Source organism: Melospiza georgiana, chromosome 17 (assembly GCF_028018845.1).
Source record: "Melospiza georgiana isolate bMelGeo1 chromosome 17, bMelGeo1.pri, whole genome shotgun sequence".
Taxonomy (NCBI): domain Eukaryota; kingdom Metazoa; phylum Chordata; class Aves; order Passeriformes; family Passerellidae; genus Melospiza; species Melospiza georgiana.
The window spans coordinates 14,455,078-14,475,413 of record NC_080446.1 but is presented as its reverse complement, the minus strand read 5'-3'; the positions used below and the strand labels follow the sequence as shown (position 1 = coordinate 14,475,413).

Here is a 20,336-nt window from a genome sequence, read left to right as displayed (position 1 = left end):
GCCCTCCAGTGCCAGAGGTGGCCCAGACAGGGAGCCACAGGGTGAGTGGTGTCATCACCAAATCAAAGAGCAACACAACCATAAGCAGACATACATATATAATATGTACAGTGGCCATGGCTGCATTTGCACCATGAAGGAAAACATGACATTTTAGACTGCAGAAAATGATCAATCTCTGGATTTTTCAGTGCCAAGTGTCTCTAACTAGCCAGCAAAAAGAACAGGAAATGTCCAAATGTGGGCTGAATGACCTGGTACAGATGTCAGCTGGGGTATTCTTCCCTTCTCAATTTCAGACACAAAATGCAAGAGCGTTCTTTTATTTTCACTACATGCTGTGGACAGAAAATTATCTCAGTAGTGTTTGGTTTGGTTTCTACTTTTCCTCTCACTCTCTTCAGCTTTTCCAATAGATTCACTAGGACTAAAACACAGAGCTAAGGTACAGCCATTCATTCAGCCAGCAGAAATTCCCAAGCCTCTCTGTAGGAGTGACCCAGGGTTTTGGAACAGATTGAGATAATGCAGTGGAAGAAAAGCTCTGAACCCACCTAAATGCTCTACATGTGGTCTTCAGTCTGTGATCTGTGGTTTTTCACTGTGGAGTACTGCTAAAATATCTCCAAAGAGTGTCTAAGAAAGTTAAACCTGCTACCATTAATCTGAAATTCACCAGGGAGGAGGTTAAACCTCTGTAAGAAAACTACTGGGGGGTGCACAAGTTGTTAGAGGAAGAAGTTGTTAGAGGTGGTGAAAACCATTGCTCTGGTTACAAAATCAGCCTGCCAGTGAGTCTGTGCAGCAACTGGATTCAAAATATTTACTGCCAGAATTCAAGGTAGGTAGTGATGTGGGCACAGGAACTTCCCTGGGACGCTGCACGTTGGCAAAAATCAGCTGGCCCAGATGGAGCATTAGAGCACTCCCCAATATTCCTACAAACATTCCACCAGGCTCTATTAATTACTGGCTTGCACTGGAAGCAAAGAAGGAGCTTGGGAAAGACAGGGAGATGAGGATAATCACCATCAATAATAACAGCAGCTGTTTTTTCCCTTGCTCATGTTCCTGACCCCTAAAAGTAAAATGCTGGCTAGAACTGAGCTTTGGAAAGACTGAACGATTAGCAAGACTGCCAAAAGAAAAGTGTTCCTGCCACTCCTGTAACCAGGCCCAAGGACTGAAAAATAAAAAGAGAGCTGAATGTTGCTGCTGCTGGCTCCTCTGGGGAGGGCAGAACACCTTCCCAGCAGTGTGGGGGCTGGGGAAGGGGCCACTGCAGAACATGCACATCACAGGGTTGTGTGTCAGCCTTGCCACAGCCCACTGCCCTGGGAGCTGCTACAAGATTGTGGCTCCAGCAGCATCTGCACTCCTGGGGTCCTTCAGGCCAATGATGAAACTGTTGGTTCTCCTGGCCCCGTGCACCAGGGACACCACTGGGACTTTATCCACCTGATGGCCCCTGGCCACAAGAAATGCAATATCTTCTTCAGGAAACTCACCTGCAGGGATTTGAAAAGAAAGTTGGTAACTGAAACCAGCGCTGCCCCTGATGCAAAGGTCTGTTCTCCTCCCTGCAGTGGGGGAACCTGCCTGCTGCTCCTTCACAATGTCCAAACTCACAAATTAGGACCTTGTGGAGTTTCAGATTTAATTCCATTTTAACTTCCAAGTCTGCAGGGCACACCACAGGACAGATCCTATTTAGATTTTCCTCTGAAATGGGAAAAGCCCAGAAACTTTGGCTATTTGGTGTGGAATGAGAAACCAAATTTCACTTCTGGTTGGCTCTGGTGAAGTCTGGGGCAGTGTGAAAAGCACCAAATAGACCAAGACTGACAGTAACAAGGACAAGAGCTGACAGTACAGACAGCAGAGTGCCAGCACTGATGCTGTGTTTTCAGCCCTTTCCATGAGCCTTGCCTTCTTCCCAGCTGTTGGAATTAAGGGACATGGACTGAAAAGTGAAGGAATATAATTTATGTCAGTGGAATAAAGTGCAGGAAGCTTTGAGCCCGTGTCTGGGTGAAGTTGAGGCTGCAGTCTTGCTGAGTTGGATATTGTCCATGGCATCTGATCTCCAGAAGGACTGGAGGACAGGACAAGGCCACTGCCAGGAGATGAGCTGGACAGAGGAAGGGTTGGGGAGAAGCACCTGCAAGAGCTTGGAGAGGTGGTGCCAGAGGGGTCAGGAAGCATTTCCAGGACAAGAGGGAAGGGACATGGCTCAGCAAAGGCCACAAGCTTTGAAGATGTTGAATTCTGATTTTTGTGTTCCCCAAAACCCTCCACACCCCTGAGGACCCTAGAACATGGTGACCTGTGGTGCTTGCATTGCACTGTGCTATGGAAATCCTGCTCTTTTCCTAAACTTGCTGGATTTGTGCCCATTTGTGTCCCACCCAGTGTCCATACTCACTGTCAACCTGCAAGGTGTTGGACTGAAGCTGGGGGTGAAGCCGACCAAGTGACAAACTTTCACTCAGATTCTTGTTAAGCGTTAAAACATTTACCAAAACCTGCAAGAGAACAAATTATCCTCAGTAATAAAAAAAGCTATGAGAATAGGAGAAGCCAATTTCCTGAACATCGCCCAAAATTGGTGGCTCCAGCATCTGCACATGCAGCAGGCAAAGGAGATTTTGGACCATTTACTGAACTGCATGAACTGCTGCAGGGCTGTGCACACACTAACAGGTCCTTGGAATGTGGCCTGTATGCTGTTGTTTGTAAAGCATGACATTTTCAGGATAGCATGGGCTTTTTGTCACACAGCTCCTGCTAAAGCAGCAGAGTTGTGTGTCTGGAACATGATGTAAGCTCTAAAGGAGTGCTTGTTACAGCCAAAAGCTCAGCATGTGACTTCTCCAAACAAAGTACTAGCAAGCAGTTCTTGGCTTTGGTTTTGCTCTGGAGAATGCTTTCCAAAAGGTAAGGAAACTGGGAGCCCTTCTCAGGCTTTTCTTTTCAGCAATCCATTATTACCACTGTACAAGCAATCAAGCTATTGGCAAGCCCTTCACCTCCTTACAAATCATAAATTATGAGGAACTGCCCAATTTATACTCATTGTTGAGCTGGAAGAATTCAGTTGGGAATGGCCTAAAAGGAGCTTTTCATGTGGAAAAGGGTTAAAGGGCTGCCAGTTTCCTGCAATTTGCTGAATAAAAAAATGCAATTTGCTGAATAAAAAAAATACTCCTTTTTTTCCTAATCATCCTTAAGATGAGTTTTGAGCAGGCATTAGAATTATAGATTTTGCCAAAGTGCTTCTCCTCTACACTTATGAGTGGTGCCACCAGGAAAGGTACAAGAACAGTGAACTGGTAACCCTTAGATATTTGAAATGACCCAAGTGTGGAACTGGTGACTGTAGTAGGAATCCCTGTAATATCTATGTACTGTATAAGTGGCCTTGCCCCAGTCCTAGTTATTCTAGATGAGCTACAGCTGTGAAGTCCTTAGTTGGGCAGCAGCTGTGGCTCATGAAGGCTACTAGGATAAAAAGGGGGTGGGTTGGGTTGGGTTGAGTTGAGTTGAGTGCCTTGGAGGAGCCCTGATGAAGCTACAAGGAACTACACTGCTGAAAAGAGCTGCATGTGAGAAAACCAGCCAGAAGGTATGGACTCTAGAAATAATATAACAGTATGGTTACAATAGTGGTGACCCCGACGTGATCCCTGAAGTGATAGTTGATTGAGATAAGACAGCCAAGAGCTGTGTCACAATAGGTGACACCAAAGTTTGAACCAGTAACCTGTGGCCACCAGTTCTGACCCAGTCAGGAAGGGAAAGGGGGGACCCTCCCCAGCCCGGAGCGAGAGCTGCCCAGGATGGACGGGGCACCGACCTGCACGATGCCGCTGAGGGCTCTGTCGCCGTGGTTGGCTGCCAGGCTCAGGTAGGTGCCGCACATGCCCTGCGAGGGCCTGACGATGGTGGGCAGCAGGAAGGAGCGCGGCCGCCTCCCGGGCTGAGCCGCGTTGGGCTGCAGGTGAGGAAAAGTAGCACCAAAAATGTCAGCAAGCCAACTCTCCCACAGAAGGGACGTGGAGCTCACCCTCTCCAAAGAAAAGGGTTTTACAATGCACAAGGCAGCCCTGGAAGCCACCAGCACAGGTCTGCATTTGTTTCTTTCCAAGACCTGAAGACATTTTTTTCTGCTACTTGTTACTTTTTAATGTAAAAGGCAACAATTCATGAAGAAACTGCTTAATACAAGTCCACGTTGTTACTTAAAGTGCATCTGGGCTGCAGGGAAAGTAGGTAGCAGTGTTGTTTGATAATTTTGCATTGCAACAATAACTTATGGACATGGAGCCCTCTCTTTTCTCACTTTCAGGGGCTCATGTAATGACAAATAGCAGCTTTCCACAGGCTGTTATCTCTATTATTAATAAGGCATTAAATAGTTCCCCTGTTGTGAAGATGAGAATTATACTGGAAAAAGAAAAGGTAAATAAAGAATTTGTCATGCCATTCATTACCGGCCTGGGAATGGAGTGGTTCATTGTTTGATTTTGCCAGGAGAAGTCCAACATCTGGCTGTTCAGGAGGATTCCAGAGGGTGTTACTATTCCACTGCCAAAGGGACGATTCAAAGAGCTGAAAAGAAACACAGGAAATTTCATCAAAATCATTCCAGAGATTTTTGTCCACCTCAAGGCTTTCAGGGCTCCAATTTTCTGTCCCACCTTGTCTTGACAGAGATTCTTTGATGGTTCTCTAGGGCTGCTGAGATTGAGGAGAGACCAATGCACTTGGGAGCAGGACACAGCTATGCCACAGCAGTCTGTCCCTCCCCGTGTTTGAGGATTCCCCTTGCTGAGATGGATCTGCCTCCATCAGTCCCACATTTGCCACCCCCTCCCCAGGGAGCAGGTCCAGCCACTGCAGTTCCATAGCCAGAGGGCTCTAAGGCTGCCCAGGGCAGAGCAGCAGCTCCAGCCCACACATCTCAGCCCCACTCTCCCATTGTTCTGCTGCAGGGCTGACTGGGACAGAGCAGCATGGCTGATCCAGGCCTGCCCCCACCCTGTCCTGCTGAGCCTACTCCTCCTCCCTGCTCCCACCTGAGCTGCAGAGGAGGAAGAGGCCCATCCTTTACCTGGCTGATGCAGGTCTGCTCCCACCCTCCCTCCTCCCTGCTCCCACCCCAGCTGCAGAGCAGGAAGAGGCCCATCCTTCACCTGACCACGGCGACGATGAAATCATCAGGGCCCATGACCAGGACCTGGCTGGCAGCGGTTTCGCTCTCCGGGGGGGAGGCAGGCATGGACAGGAAGGACTGGGAGTCATTGATCAGCTGGCGCAGGGAATTGGCTTCTGATTTACTTCAGCGAGGAGGAGGGAGAGAGGAAAGCAAGCTGTGAGCCTGGGGAGCTGGGTGTGTCCTGGTGTCTCACACAGCTGGGGCTGGGGGTCCCGAGGGGCTGCCCAAGCACAGGGGGCTGGTTTGGATCACCCCGAGGTAGGAAGGGGTGACAGGGTGGCTCAGTCTGCACAGAGAGGCACTCAGTCTGCCATGAGTCCCCAAAGGCTGTCTGCCCTCACCAGGAGTAAAGCCATTCTCGATGGCCAAGGTGACAACCCCAGCTGAACGGCAGTCTCCAGCAGAGGGACAAGTCAGCCCAAACAGCAGCCATGGCTCAGCCTGGCTCTGAGGTGGCAAGGTGGAAGCTGTGCTCAAAGCCCAGGCCTGGCCTCTCCTGCACAGCTGGCTGTTCTGCAAGGCCCCCAGCCCCACAGAGGGCCAGGAGAGGCAGAAGCGGCATGTGTGGCCATGTCCACAGGGATGGCTGTCTGTCTGTCTGTCTGACCCACTCAAAGGGAATGTTCGGAGTTGTGGCAAAGTGGGAGGAACCCTCAAGCTCAAGCTGGCTCCAGGAAACCTCTGAGTGGGCACATCCTGTGACCCATCCCCAGAGCCCTGTGCCTGTGCTCAGCTGTGATCCTTGTGAAAGAATGAGCCCTGGGAGGACACTCAGGTCTGACCTTTCCTTCATAAAACACAGGGAGAGAAAGCTCAGGGCACAGCACAGCCAGGAACGATATCCAACTCACACATCCTGCAACTTCACCTGCCTGTCCTCCTCAGACATACCTCACCATGCCTTCTGCTGTGTGAGTGACAGACACGTCACCAGATGGGTCTCCCAGGTTGCTTGCCAGACTCAGGGCTATTTTTAGTGTCTAGAGAAAGAAAGGAAAGAAAGGAGAAGAGGAAGAGAAGGAGAGGAAAAGAGAGAAGAGGAAAGGAAAGGAAAAACATTTATGTTGCCCTGGAAATACAGCTGCTAATACTCCAAACCAGAAGAGGTATCTGGTGTCCTGGTGTGTTGGCTAAAGCTTATGAAGAAAAATAACCAGAAGTCTGGGTTCTGGGAATACCTCAGAGTAAGGGCTGTCACATGTGGGTATGGGAACCAAGGAGCCTCAGTCCAGCATGGCAAACTGTGCTGGAGGAGCCAAGTGAATCCAGCAGTATTTGTACAACCACAGAATCACAGAATGGCTGGAGTTGGAAAGGACCTTAAAGCTCACCACATTCCATCCCCCTGCCATGGGCAGGGACACCTTCCCATGTTTCTCTAGCCTGGTCTTGAGTGCTATGAGGGATGTGGTAGCCACAGCTCCTCTGGGCAACCTCTGCCAGCAGCTCACCATTCTCACAGGGAAGAATTTCTTCCCTATATCTCCTCTAAACCTGCCCTCTGGCAATAGCAAGCCACAAGTGCAACATCCCTGGCAGGAGCTGATGTCCAGCTCAGTGGTTCAGCCTCACTGCCAGCTGGCACACAGGGTCTCCAGGATGCCATTTACCTTCTCTTTCCATTCCTGAATGGCCACAACAACAGCAGGGACTGGACTGAATCCCAGTGGGACAGAGGTGCTGGGCTCGTGCTGCCTCTGGACCCCAGCTCTGCTGGCCCAGCGCCAGTGCTGAGCAGAAATGAGCTGCTCTGCTCTCCAGCTGCTGCCCAGCTCCTGGCTGTAAACCATCCAAAGGGCTTCAAAGAAAGCATCAGTCCCAGCACACACCAGAGAATGATGGTGCAAAAGGAGGAAAAGATCTGGTTTCTCAGACATGCAGAACCCTGCCTGAGCCAGTCCATTGGAAATGGGAAGATGCAATTTCAAATGACAGGATTTATCCAGCCCTGGGACCACTGCATAGCCAGGGCAGAGCCAGGAGGAGAGAAAGAGCTGCTCCTCAGCCAAGCCAGCCCTGAGAGAGAAAGGCTGAGCAGAAACACACTCAGCATTCAGCTTGCAGGTTGGGCCATGTTCATTCCAGCATCCAGAACAGCCCGTTCCCCTGCAGAGAGATGTGGCTGCTGCTCTGGAATGTGCCACACAGCAACAGCCTCTCCTTGGGTACCAGCTGTGTGGGGAGCAGAAGGTGGCAGAGCTCTGGAGCAGGCAGCATTCCCATGGAGCAGGGTCCCGACCACCCTGTGTCAGGGGGACAAGGGCTTGGAGGCCAGGCCAGAGCCCCATGGAACAGCAGAGCAGGTTCACCCCAGAGCCTGAGGAGCTCTTAACCCTGGTCCTGGCTGTCCCAGGGCTGAGTGCCTGAAGCTGGCCTAGCACTGAACCCCTCAGCCCCATGCTGAGCTGTGGGACCCAGGCAATCAGGGTGACACATCTCCTGAAGTGGCTGCCTTGGAGCTGGAGGCTGCTGCTCCAGGATAACCAGCAGGTGAAACTCTTGGCAGAGGAAATAGACTCACCCAAAGCTTCCTGAAGAGAGCTCAAAATGACTCAGGTGAGTCAACCTCCTGTGCCTCTGCACAGTGTGTGACATCTCCAGCTGCTGCATTTTTGCTGAGACACTTCCAAGCACACATTGTCCTGTCTGCTACAAGGGTGCAGTTAAATCCTCAACTAAAATTCCCAGCTGATAAAGCCCAGCTGTGGATCTGTAAATTCCCAAGTCATAAACCACATCTGTGGAACATCTAAGATCACAACTCTGCTTACAGAGCAGGAGACAGAACACTTGCTCAGCCTCCTGGAAAGCTGCAAGGTTTTGGCAGGAGAGTCTTAAATACTGGCAAAATTCTGGACCTCAGCGATCAGGAGGTGGGCAAAAATGTAAACTTTTTAAAAAATGTGAAGTGTTGGGTAGGTTTTCCTTGTCATCACCGTGCAGAGGCTTTTCCTGCAGCACACCTTGCAGTGCCCTCAGGTGCTCTGCAGTGGCCAGGACCACTGGAGCTCAGAGGTGGAGGAACTTGATGGGACCACCCTCAGGTGCTGTGGGGTCATTCTGCAGACATGACTGCACACAAGAATGGACAAAGCCACCATTTGTTCTGAGAAAGCTCTTCCTAAGCAGGTAAGATCCTCCAGCTCAGCCTCTGAGACAGCAGCACTGCTCAGTTTTACACCTTAGCAGTCTATTTGCTCACTCTCCTCTGGGAATAACATACAAACATTTTTGTACAACCACAAAATAAATAAATCATTCACTAGCAGCACAAGCAATTCAGCCAAATGTTGAACCTCCTCTTACCTCCACCATCCAGTGCAAGATATTCCCTCTGGATCCTTGCCTTGTGATGTTAAAGCCCTCGAGGATGTTCAGTGCTGAGATCAGTGCAGGACCTGCGTGTGGAGGTGGGGGGGTGAAAACCAGGTGCCCTGTGGAGGGAAGAGAAGAGGAATGAAGCTGCTTTTGTCAGACACCATCCAGAGAGAGCACTCATCCATGAGGGCAGGGAAACCCTTCTGATTCAAGGGGAAATCAGAGAGCAACATGATTTGAGAAGGGTTTCCCAGAACATCCCTGGTGTATCTTTCTCTTTCTTCATGAAGGAAGCCCAAACAGGGATGCTTTTTTACTTCTGAAATTCAGTTCTCCTTGGTTGGCCATTGGTTTCCAGACTGCAGTATGGAGGAATGGAGATGGAATTGTAAAAAACCAGAATGGTTTGGGTGGGAAGGGACCTTAAAGCCCATCCAGGGCCACCCCCTGCCCTGGGCAGGGACACCTTTCACTGTCCCAGGTTGCTTCAAGCCCTGTCCAGCCTGGCCTTGGGCACTGCCAGGGATCCAGGGGCAGCCACAGCTGCTCTGGGCCCTGTGCCAGGGCTTCACCTCCCTCACAGGGAGAGGTTGCTTCCTAACATCTATTCTAAATCTCTTCTCTTCAGTCTGAAATCATTCCCCTTGTCCTGTCACTCTCTGCCCATGCTAAAAGTCACTTTCCCTCATTTTTTTATAAACCTCTTTTACATACTGGAAGGCTACCTAAAAAATTTGCAACATTACAGCTATAAGGAGGGTAAATACAGGGACTGCTAGAAAATATTGACATTTTAGAAACTTCTTGCATAAAGTTAGCTTTTTCCCCTTTGGGAACTGCTTTCAGCTGTAGGTCCAGCTTCTATTGAGATGTTGCATGAAGATATTACCATGTTGCATCTTTAAACTTCCAAGGGAAAAAACATTTCAAAGTACTGAAAATCTCCTGAGCCACCCATGATGCATCAGTGTCAGCAGGAAATAGCAGGAAACTGCCTGGAAGGCTTTCTGCAGCATTTCAGCACAGCTTTGACTTCAACTCCTGCTCAATGCTGTTGCCACCCCTTGCAAGGTGAAGAAAAGCTTCCCCTGGAGCTGCCTGGCTGCAGGGTGAGGGTGTACCTCGATAGGTTGTGTGCACAGGCTCCTCCACAGTGACACTGTAATTGCTGAAATCCTCCTCCACCAGGACTCCTCCGTGGCTGTGGACCTGCACGAGAGCAGAGCAGAGCACCCTGAGCAGCCTGGCCAAGGCTCTGTGTGCATCACACCCTCACCTCAAACACCCCACTGGGATCCCTGAGCAGGGGCCAGGCTCCTCAGGTACCCTGGAAATCTGTGCTCTCACAGCCCTGGCACCTGGCTCACTGTTCAGCATGGCAGGGTGCCCTGCACTCCCCTCCCAAAGCTCACCCACCCCAAGGGTGCTCCCAGGACACTCTGTCTGCCCAGGAATTGGGGCCCTGGGGATTGGCCCTGCCCTGCAGCCTCCCTGCCCTGGCTGGCAAACAGGAGTGTGTTAAAGGGCACTGAATACTGCCAGGACTGTGGGGCCAGGAGACAAAGAGCTGGGTGTAGCAGGTGGCCATCACTAGAAATATCAACTAAAAAAATCACTGTTCTCACCCTATCTGAAATTATTTCATCTGACAGTGGGTCTGCTGTAGCCTTGGTCTTCCTGTAAGATTCCTGTCAGAGGTCCAATGTACCAGGGCTGGCTCAGGAAAGATGGGCCATCCTCTCCACTGCAGGTCTTCTGTGGCTGAGTCAGGATGGACACGAGGGAGGACTATCAGAGGGTATCAGGGGATGGGCATGGCCCCAAGGCTGCCAGAGCTCCAGGAGTGTCTGGACAATGCCCTCAGGGAGAAGGTGGGATTGTTGGGATGCCTGCATGCTCTGATCTCTAACCCAGCTGGCTCCCTTGGCAGGAAAACTCCCCTGGCCAAACCGAATGAATCACTGGAGCAGGACAGCTGATGCAGGGCATGCTGTGGGGCCAGAATGTCAAGCAACCCCAAAGCTGCTAAAGCTGTCTCTCCTACTTGGGATCCCTGTTTCCTTCCCAGAGAAAAGGCTGGTGGGAGCCCAGGGCTGTGCTGAGCCAGGACCTGGCTCCCCAGGCCCAGCCAGTGGGAATGGGGCACCAGGAGCAGAGAAAGGGGAAGAAGCCCCAGTCAGCCACACTCTGCAGACATCCCAAATTCCCAAGAGAGCACTGTTTTGCACCTGTGCCTGGAAGCAAAGAGTGGGTGTTTTGGAGCTGTTGATTGCACCAGATGGATGCCCCCCCTGTGCTGGAACAATAACCACTTTGTGAAGGCAGCACTTTGCTCTGCAGCCAAAGGTGGAATTGTGCACTGGATCCCAGAGCTTGTCAGGATCTTTGATGTGGCAACCCTGGGCCTTGCTCCTCCAGAGGGAATTTGTGCTTCCCTGTGGCAGCCCCCAGGTCAGGGAAACACAGTGACAAAGCAGGGTTTAGCTGTGGAGATGCTCACAAGCTTGGGACTCCTCCTGCTCTCATCCTTCACCTCTGCTGTAGTTCAGGTGAACTGTAGATTTCCAAACACAGAGCCCACAGATGTCAGAGGCTTGAGTGGAATGAACACATTCCAGATTCTTGATGAGCTATTAAAGGAGCACCACTTGAGCCATGGTGGCACAATAAAATGGTGCTCCAACTACCCCTAGTGCAGCCACACAGATATAAAAGTTGCTATGGTTTGTTGGGGACTTTTTTCACCAGCATTACTTTGTCTGTTCTGATATTTTTTCCAGAGCACCTCTAACAGGAGTTAAACTAGGGCAACCCCAAGTGGGACCAAACCTTTCTAATCCTCTGCTCACAAGACTCAGGGTTTTTTTTAAACCATCTTCCTGAAGTCTGTATCCTACAGTCCCATTAACCACAGCAATTTGTTTCTCAACAGCTTCTTGTCCTGGGGGAAAAGGCTTTGTCACCCAAGTGAACAGAGCCCAAAATGATTTTTGTTTTCCTCACAGACTGTCCTGGTTATAGAGGAAATGGAGGTTTCACTTCTGTAGACTGTGGGAATGGCCTGTGTGTCAGTACTGCCACCACTGCAGGGACAGGAAAGGAAAAGGAGGCATCTGTCCCCATCATTGTGCTGGCACTCGGCTTGTCTCTAGTTTGTCACCTTAAGCAGGTGGCAGCCCCAGGCTGGCAGGTGCCAGGGGCAGTCCTGGCTCACCTCAGAGACCATCTCCTGGGTCAAGTTCCCGCTGTAGAAGGCTGCCACCCCTTGTGCCCCCAGCAGCTGCAGCACGGCCGCCAGGTCCAGGCGCCGCACGAACATCCCGGGCAGCAGGGGCTGCCCCCCGGGCAGGAACAGCTCCTGGAACCGCTCCGACAGGTTCAGCTCCTTCAGCTCACTCAGGGCTCTGGCTGCAGTGACAAGGGGAAGGACATCCAGAGAAAGCAGGGCTCAGGAAGGCACAAAGGACCTGCAGTCACTGTGCACCTGATGGGGATGTTGGAAACCTGCTGCTGCCTCTGGCCCTATTGCAAAACTAGAGGGGAGCTGGACCATTGGTCCTTGGGAACTGGGAAAGAAACCCAAAGAAACCCCAAACCCTTCCCTGCCTGGCCCTGGGCACTGCCCAGTGTGGTTTGTCTGCCCTGGCTCTGCCCAGCCATGGCAAAGGGCTCCTGTTTAGCCACTACCACGCTGTCCCTGGCAGACTGTGGCTCACACATTGCTCAGCTCCCAACAGCATCCAATCTCCATGTTCACAAAGCCCTGATTTCCCATGACTAACCCCCTGCATCCCCAGCTGCCTTGCACAGTGCACTGCCCTGAGCTGCCCATCAGGTACTCACCCAGGTCATGTGTGACATTAAAGCCATTCTGGGCAACATCGGCCGTGAGGCCCAGCAGCTCGGACCAGGGGAGCCTGCCAAGGGAGAGAGGACAAGGAGAAACGGGCCCTGGGGGGCTGCAGTGGGGCAGGGGGGCTGGCACAGGGCTTGGCTCTGCAGGCAGGGCTCCTGGGACACCAGGCTGTGGGGTGCAGTGGGGCAGGGTGCTGGGGGGCTGGCACAGGGCTTGGCTCTGCACTCAGGGGCTCCTGGGACACCAGGCTGTGGGACCAGCAGTGGCCAAAAGGAGCACTGAGATTTCAGTGTTTCTCCTTAACAGGATCATGTCAGTGCTCCAGGATGTACCCCAGAGAGGAATGGCAGTGCATGAATGGGGAAGGGCTGTGCCAGCATCAAGAGCTCAAGCCAGGCTCTGGTGGTGAGCAAGTCATTCAGATCCCTCTGTATCCCAACAGAGCACCAAGGACAGGCACACCTCTTGGGGTGCAGCTCAAGAGACAATGAAAATGCACAGACATTCAGGGCCATGTGCTGCAGCTCTAACAGAACATTCACTGTACATCTTCTTAGCCAACAGTTCACTTTGCAGAATTTTATCTTTTGTACAAGAAATAGCAAAAAAAATAAACACAACTCTCTTTCAACACAAGCCTCTAAGTACCTCTTTGCTGATGGTTTTGACTGGTGGCAGAGAACATGGTCTGATGGCAAGGGCTCATGTGGTCCCAGCTTCCCACAGGGACCCCAGGGCACAGCCTGTGCCAGCCTCATGTCTTACCTGCCATGTAACTGGTGTGCCTGGTGCATTCCTAGGATCATGCCTGGCACCCCTACGAGCAGACCTGGCTGCAAAACAGGAAGGACAAAAAGGAAGAGAGTAGTCTCCTTTCCATGACGACATGGGACACGAACCCCAATTGCAGGGGGAGGTGCAAATCATGTTTACTTTGGAATTATCTGCATAGTTAGTTGACGGGAAGAGTCTGTAGCAACACACTTTACTATGGAATAAAAGGTTTTGGAAGGAGAGAGGCAAATTCAATCTTGTTCTCAACCCAGTTTGGTCAGGAGAGAGAACTCAGCAGAACAACCTGGGCTTATGCTCCTTCCTGGGGCTCTGGTCCTCCCAGCACCCTGGTGCCACAGAGATGCACCTCTTTATTCCCCAAACCTCTGCAGGCATTCCGGGGCTGATAAAGAAGTTTTTCCCTAGATTCCTCATGTCTGCAGGGCCCAGGATCTCCCATGATGAGAGAGACCTCTTGCAGCTTTGCCGGGCATCTGCCCCTCAGCCCGCAAGTTGGAGGGAGGAGAGTTGGATTGGAGACAATGGCTGCGGGACAGGTTCTCACCTTGGTGTCCTGCTGCAGGTCCCGTTCCAGCGGGGTGCCCAGCGGAGCCACCTCACGGAAGTCGATCACCCAGCTCCTGTTCTTGCGGATGTCGTGGAGCAGCATCACCCCGCCCCTGCGGCGAGACGGGCTCAGGGCGCGGCACGGCCGCACGGCTCGGGGGCACCGAGGGCACGGCCGGTGACACAAGGGGCGCTGTGCCAGGCCACCCGCCCCAGCAGGGCCACCAGGTGGCCGGAGCAGCAGCGAATGCTGCTGGCCTTGCCTAGGGCACACGCCAGGACAGCCAAGGCAGGGTTGGTGTGGGACGCAGGCAGCCCTGTGCTGAGCCTGGTGAGGCTGGAGCAGTCCCTGCCTGCCTGGTCATGCAGCCATGGCTCTGTTCCACTGCCAGGCTGGGACCATCTGGGATTTTCTTTCTAATCTGAGCGGTTTTGCAACAAAAGACGGTGTTTGCTTACAGCAGCAATGGGCGGTGCAGCTGGAGCGGTGATCAGGTGGCTTGGGTTTATACAAGGCTGCTGAGCCCTCCTGCAGAGCCAGGAGCAGCAGGCTCACCTGGATGCCACCCTGGGAATGAGGGCTGGAGAAGGACACCCCTCCCTGGCAGCGTCCTGGAGCTGGGCTCAGCCCTTGGCCCCAGGAGCAGAGCTTGGGGAAGGCAGAGCTCGGGCTCTGAAAGCACTGGGGCTGAGCCCAGGCTGTTTGTAGCTGCTGGCACAGCTCCCCTGCCTGGGGGCCATGTCTCCCTGTGCCCCTCACCAGCCCTCTCCAGCCTGGGGCTCGGGGGCTCCCTGCAACCACTTCAGCAGAAACAATTCCCTGCCTGGGGCTTCTGTCCTGTGCAGACAGCATGGAGCACAGAAGGGTCACCGTGACAGATGTGGACACATCCACTGCCTCATGTCACAGCCCTGGCACCACACCCTGAGCCTGGCACTGCCATGGAGGCATTTCTCAGCTGCAGAGGGACTTTTTTCAAGGGCAGATGGTGACAGAACAAGAGGGAATGGCTTTACACTGACAGAGGGCAGGTTTACATCAGGTATTTGGAAGAAATATTCCTCTGTCTGAGGAGGAGGTAGGGGAACCAGGCACTGGTGCTGGCTGCCTCATCCCTGGCAGTGCCCAAGGCCAGGCTGGACGGGGCTTGGAGCACCCTGGGATAGTGGGAGGTGTCCCTGCCCATGGCAGGGGGCGGCACTGGATTGGCTTTAAGGCCTCGCCACCCCAAACCATTCCGGGATTCCATGAAGCCCCTCCCTTGGGGACCGCCGAGGCCAGGAGCAGAGGGGGAGTGCCCCACACTTACCCTCCCAGCCCCGAGCTGTGCGGGTTGACGATGCCGGCGCACAGGGCCGAGGCGATGGCGGCGTCCACCGAGGAGCCGTGCCGGGCCAGCACGTGTGTGCCCAGCGCCGTGCAGCGCGCCGCGTCCGTCACCACGGCGCCGCGGTGGAACAGCTGCGGGACAGAGGGCACAGCTGGCACTGCTGCTGCTGCCGGGCACTGCTGCTGCTGCAGGGCACTGCTGCTCCTGCCGGGCACTGCTGCTCCTGCCGGGCACTGCTGCTGCTGCCCGCCTCTGTGCAAACCCACCCGTGTGCCACCTGAGGCCTGAGGCTGATCCAACCAATGCCAGTGGGCACCGTGCATCCCTTGGCACATGCCCGGCAGCCACGGCCACCGGTTCAGACAGCTTTCCACACTTTGTGTGCCAGGCTGGGGCCACGTCTCCCTCTGCCCCTCACCAGCCCAGAGCTGTCCCTGTGCTGCAGCCAGGCAGTCACCAGGAATGGGGATACAGCTGTAAAGAATGCAGCAGGGCCCCAGGACCACAGCGTGTTCTCATCCTTGTGCCAGAGCTGTGCTAATGCAGTGCCATTGTGGATGCCATGGGACAGAGAGAGAGAAATGGCAAGCATTTCTCACAGCAGCTTGTGAGAAATTTTAGGGAGCTAGAAAGATGCTATAACCTGTTGACTATAAACAATTTGCAGGTGCTGTTTTTCTACTTTATTTTTCTGTTCCTCTCAAGGACAGTATGAGAAAGACGTTTCTGTCAGTTAGCCAATAGAATAGAATCTATCATACCACTCCATAAAAACCCCACGGTTCTTTTGAATAAAGCCTTCTTTGCCTTTGCTACCATCCTGCCTCTCATCTGTTCCTGCCCCAACCCTGGTGCACGAGTGACAGTGCCATATTTTAGAGAGTTGATTTTGTCCCTATGGCACAAATTGCAGCATCTCAACAAGAGCCAGGCTGGCCTGGGGACATGAAAAGACAGAAAGGCCATGGCTACATGTGGAGATGATGATGGTGACTCCTGGCTGACTGTGACCCTGGCAGAGGTTCTGCAGGAGGATCCAATCCTGTGGCCATACTGCCTTGGCTGTGCAATCTAGCACTGGGCCGTGGGACAGATTAGCAGGAGGTTCACCTCTGTTTTCAGCTATTGCCCTGCTTAGTCCTGGATGAATCTTCCAGAGGTGAATCTGGGCATGTATGCCCATAATCCATAAAACTCTGTCCACGTGGACAAGATGCCTACTGTTTAACTAAGGATTATTTCCTGAAAGCATTCCCATCTGGTTCAAACCACAGCTGCAGTCACAGCAGTGGGGTTTTCTGTTCCCCCCCAGCAGCACCCCCAAACCTGCCTGACACAGCCCCCCACACCTGGCCATGGGGCAAGCTCTGAGTCTGGCTCGGCTCTCCAAGCACAACCTCCAGGTGCAGGAAACGCCTTTCAAGCCAATTTGGGGTGGAACCAGGGGGAGACTGAGCACCCGGGGCCTCACTGACACCAGCCATGGCTCCCCAGTACTTCCCTTGCTGAACTTGTGACCAGGAGGAAAGTCAGGGAGCTCTCCCATCTTTGGAGCCAAAGCCCAACCGCAAAGCCACAGTTTTGTCTTACCTGAGGGTCCCCAAAATAGATCTGCATGATGAGGGCCACGGTGACGCCCGTGGCGAAGGTCAGGCAGGCGGTGATGATGACGGTGAGCCCGTCCTGGCGGCAGCTGCAGTCTCCTGAGAAGGGGTCCTTGCTGGTCTCCTGCAGAGGGGACACGTCCTGGCTCCCCATCTCCGAGGAGGACGAGGGCAGGCGCTGCAGGCGCGCGGACTTCAGGAAGGACTCTGGGTCTTTGTGGGCAACAGGGAGAAAACAGGTGTGAGTTATTGAGCAACTTGGGGCTCTTATTGCAGTGTTTACCCAGCACTAACATTACACTGAGCCCCTTCCAGCACGGCTATCACCTTCCCTATTGATCCCAGCCATAAGGAGCCTTTCTGGCTCAGATACTGCTTTGAGTCATTCTGCTGATCCCTTTCTTTAGCTCTGGTTATTCCAAACTGACTTCCCTGGAGATTAAGAGAGACAAGAAACCCTTGAATTTTTACTCCATTTCAGTCTATTCATCAGCCTTTAGTGACAGGCCCACTCTTACGCTCCATTTGGAGGGGTTCTTAACACAGCAAATAGGTCTTTGAAATGCAGCAGGACTGAAGAAGAGGAAATTAAAGATATGGAAAAAGATGCAGCAGCTTAACTCGGAGCTGTGATTGAGCTAAAGCACCTGAGCAAAACAGAGATAAAGCGAAACATTTGGCCTGGGAAGAGAAAATCCCTCTAGGGAAGCGAGGACAGGGAGGAGCAAACCTGCAAACCGGAGGCCCTGGAACATCCACTGACTCCTCTGCAGGAAGGACTCTGCTTTAATTCCTTGCTTCCTCTGGCAGATGAGGCCCACTGTGAAATGAAGCCACACACTGGACACCCAGCTTCAAGATGGCAAAGCAGTGGGGCAGGAGTTTGCTGGGCCTCAGCAGGATGAAAAAGTCTCTTTTTTGCTCTGAAAGATGCCTTGAATGTCTGTGAGTGTCAGCTGCTGCCCTTGTGCTGGGAGGCCACCGGCTGAGGATGCCCTGCCTGTCCCGGCGCTGCCAGGCACGTGGAGCTGCTGGGGCAGCTGTGAGGTTGTGCCCATCCCTCATGGGCTCTGAAGGGGACCCAGCAGCTCAGGGCATCATCCAGGGCTCCTGGAGGAATTTTTTTCAGGGGCTGCAGTACTCTGTGCATCCATAGTGGAAGAAGAGGCACCAAGTGGAAAAGACAAGATGAGAAGCTTGTCCCTCCATACAGATGTTTCCTGGGCTTGGAAAAGGTAAGGGGAGCGAGCAGGAAAGCCCACATCCCCCATTAACTGCCTGCCTGTCTGCTCTGGCAGGTGCTGGGTACCACCCTGGGCACTGCCAGCCCAGCCAGGCATTAACCTGACCTGGCTGCAGCTCTCCTGAGGCCAGGGAGGGAAGGAGTTTTAATTTCAGTGATGCTGCAACCAGGAGTAAATTCCCACAGCCAGGAAATCCCCTCAGAGGGAATTTAATCTCATTTGTGCTGTGGTGGTTTAGGAGTGGGACTGGGAAAGGCTCAGCTTTTGCAGCCTGAGCCTCTGAGCACACGCTGAGCCCCTCATGGGCTCTTCTGGTCCAAGTGAGCTGGACTGAGCAGGAGAACTGGCTGGTGGCCTCAGTGGGGGCCACAACCGGCCTGGCAGGGGCTGCCATTGGGGTGGGATGTCACAATGTCACACACAGCCCCTGGCACACTCGAGTGAGGCCCCAGTCCCACCTGCAGGGAAACAGTGAGGAGTGAGCAGGACTCCAGGACACCATCCCTCTGCTCTGGTGACAGGCCAGCCCAGCATGAGGGGGACACGAATACCTAGGAAGCAACTGTAGAAGAGGGCAGACCACAGCCCTCCCACCATGCAGCACCTCCATTCTCTGCCACAGACATCCTGTTTTTAGTCTCTGTGACAACTGGTGTTGCACAGGGACAGCAGAGCTGTGGTGTGGGGATGGGAGCAGCTGGAAGGGGTTACTTGGGATCAGAAGCAGCCTGCATAGCCAGTGCACAGCTGCCCATCCCAACACCAATGTGCACGCTTTGAAAAAGAAGCCACCAAATCCCACTTGGCTTCTGTGGGCCATGAAGGACTCGTGGCTTTATGTGGGAGCCCTGGAGAACCAGAGCCACCTCAGGTCTGGAGCTGCTGCAGAGGAGACAGCAGAGACTGGAGCTGCTGGTGAGCTCTGCAGGTGCTCCTGCAACAAGTGTCAGGAGAGCAGCAGCTCTCTTCTCCAGCCACCCCACCTGCAGGCATCGGCACTGCCAAAACTGCACCAGATTCTGTCTGTGTGACAAAAGGCCTCGTGCTGCCAGGAGAGAGCTGTTCCCACACTGTGCAGGCAGCGGCTTTGCCTCGATGGTCGGGAGAGCACAGGGTGGGAATGGGCAATGGGAGCTTCACCCGTGGGCATGGCGGGACAGGGCACAGGGCAAGGGGAGCCTGGGGCTGTGCAAACACGGGCTTGGGGACTGACAGGCACCGAGACTGGGAACCAGCCCCAGGGGGAAGGGCAACACCGCCAGAAGAAACACGACACGGGGGAGAAACAGCATCTCTCTCAACTATGGAGGAAGAAGCAATCAGTTAAAAATAGGCAGAGGATTTTCTCACAGATCAAACGATCACCTGACTTTATTCCAGCTGAGCACCGGAGGGATGAAGCATCCCGAGCTGAGGGATGTGCAAGGAGCACCCCAGGGCGGGGAGATGCTCAAGGAGCATCCCAGGTGGAGAGCCGCTCAAGGAGCATGCAAGAAGGCCACGCACAAGTGGTCCAGGCCGGAAGGCCGAGCAGGCTGTGGGAGAGCACATTCCAGGCTGCCCTGGGAGCTCTGTGCCGAGCCCCCGCATCTCTGGCCGCCTTCCGTGCCTCGGGGTGAAGGCGGGGCCGGGGCGCAGGGACGGCGGGAGCCGGGGAGCGCCGCTGCGGGCGCGGGGCCGAGGGCCGGGGGTGCCGGGGGCCGCGGGCGGGCTCTGCCGCCGCCCCTCACCCGTGTCCTGCTCGCCCAGGAACGCGTCCTCCTCCTTGCGGGCGCGGAGGCCGCTCTCGGCCGCGCCGCTCGGCTCCTCCTCGGGCAGCCGCGGGAAGCTGGTGATGCTCATGTAGTCCACGGGCGAGCCGGCGGCCAGAGCCCGCTGCCGGCCCGGCACCGCCTCGGGCACTGCCATCGCCGGCTCACCCCGAACCGGGTCACGCCGAGCCGGGACACTCGAGCCGAGCCGGGACCCACAGCCGGGCCGGGCCCACAGCTCCCCGTCAAACGGAGCCCCCCGCGCCGGCCGGGCGGCGCCGCCGGAAGGGGCCGGGCTCAGGGGCGGCTCCTCCCGGCGCTGGGGCCGCTCCGCTCCGGCAGCCGGCACCGACAGGCGGCACGGGCAGGCGGGGAGGGGCCGGGCCCCGCTCCAGCCGGGGCCGCTCCATGGCCCGAGCTCCCCTGACCCACACAGGGGGATCCGTCCCGGCCGCGCCGCACCGGGCGGGTTCCGGGCCAGGCCTCCGGGGAGCTGGATCTGAGATTCCTCCGTCCGCCCCCAGAAGGCTGGAAGCGTTTTGCAGGGGATGTGCATGGACCACATGTCGCTGCCACAGCCAGCCCGGAGCAGGGGGCTCACGTGTCACCCCTTGTCACGGGGCAAGGGCCACCAGCGCCCAGTGGGACCCTCGGCAGGAGATGCTGTGACATT

At 54.3% G+C, this 20,336-nt stretch overlaps 1 protein-coding gene across 2 annotated transcripts; it reads right to left on the bottom strand.

The window, feature by feature from the left end:
* Positions 1-942: 942 nt before the first annotated feature.
* Positions 943-19,873, bottom strand: GGT7 (gamma-glutamyltransferase 7). 2 transcript variants are annotated; one of them, XM_058036277.1, is made up of 15 exons: positions 19,643-19,873; positions 16,655-16,881; positions 15,044-15,195; positions 13,732-13,846; positions 13,158-13,225; positions 12,380-12,453; positions 11,751-11,944; positions 9,658-9,745; positions 8,525-8,652; positions 6,110-6,198; positions 5,196-5,339; positions 4,494-4,611; positions 3,857-3,994; positions 2,426-2,525; positions 943-1,508 (listed from the first exon to the last, which is right to left on the bottom strand). In XM_058036277.1, the coding sequence occupies exons 1-15, from the start codon at positions 19,818-19,820 to the stop codon at positions 1,345-1,347; spliced, it is 1,977 nt and encodes a 658-aa protein (XP_057892260.1). In that variant the 5' UTR covers positions 19,821-19,873; the 3' UTR covers positions 943-1,344. The 2 variants fall into 2 exon arrangements, with proteins under 2 accessions (XP_057892260.1, XP_057892261.1); XM_058036278.1 differs by lacking the exon at positions 19,643-19,873 and adding an exon at positions 17,399-18,417.
* Between the last annotated feature and the right edge of the window lie 463 nt (positions 19,874-20,336).

What these genes read in the sequence shown, in the direction of transcription:
- GGT7 (XM_058036277.1), bottom strand. Translation starts at nt 19,820, where the DNA reads ATGGCAGTGCCCGAGGCGGTGCCGGGCCGGCAGCGGGCTCTGGCCGCC. An exon ending in ACAGCAGAAGGCATGGTGAG is followed by an intron (nt 5,340 to 6,109) that starts GTATGTCTGAGG and finishes TCCTCGCTGAAG; the next exon opens with TAAATCAGAAGCCAATTCCC. An exon ending in CAACACCTTGCAGGTTGACA is followed by an intron (nt 1,509 to 2,425) that starts GTGAGTATGGAC and finishes AAATCCCTGCAG; the next exon opens with GTGAGTTTCCTGAAGAAGAT.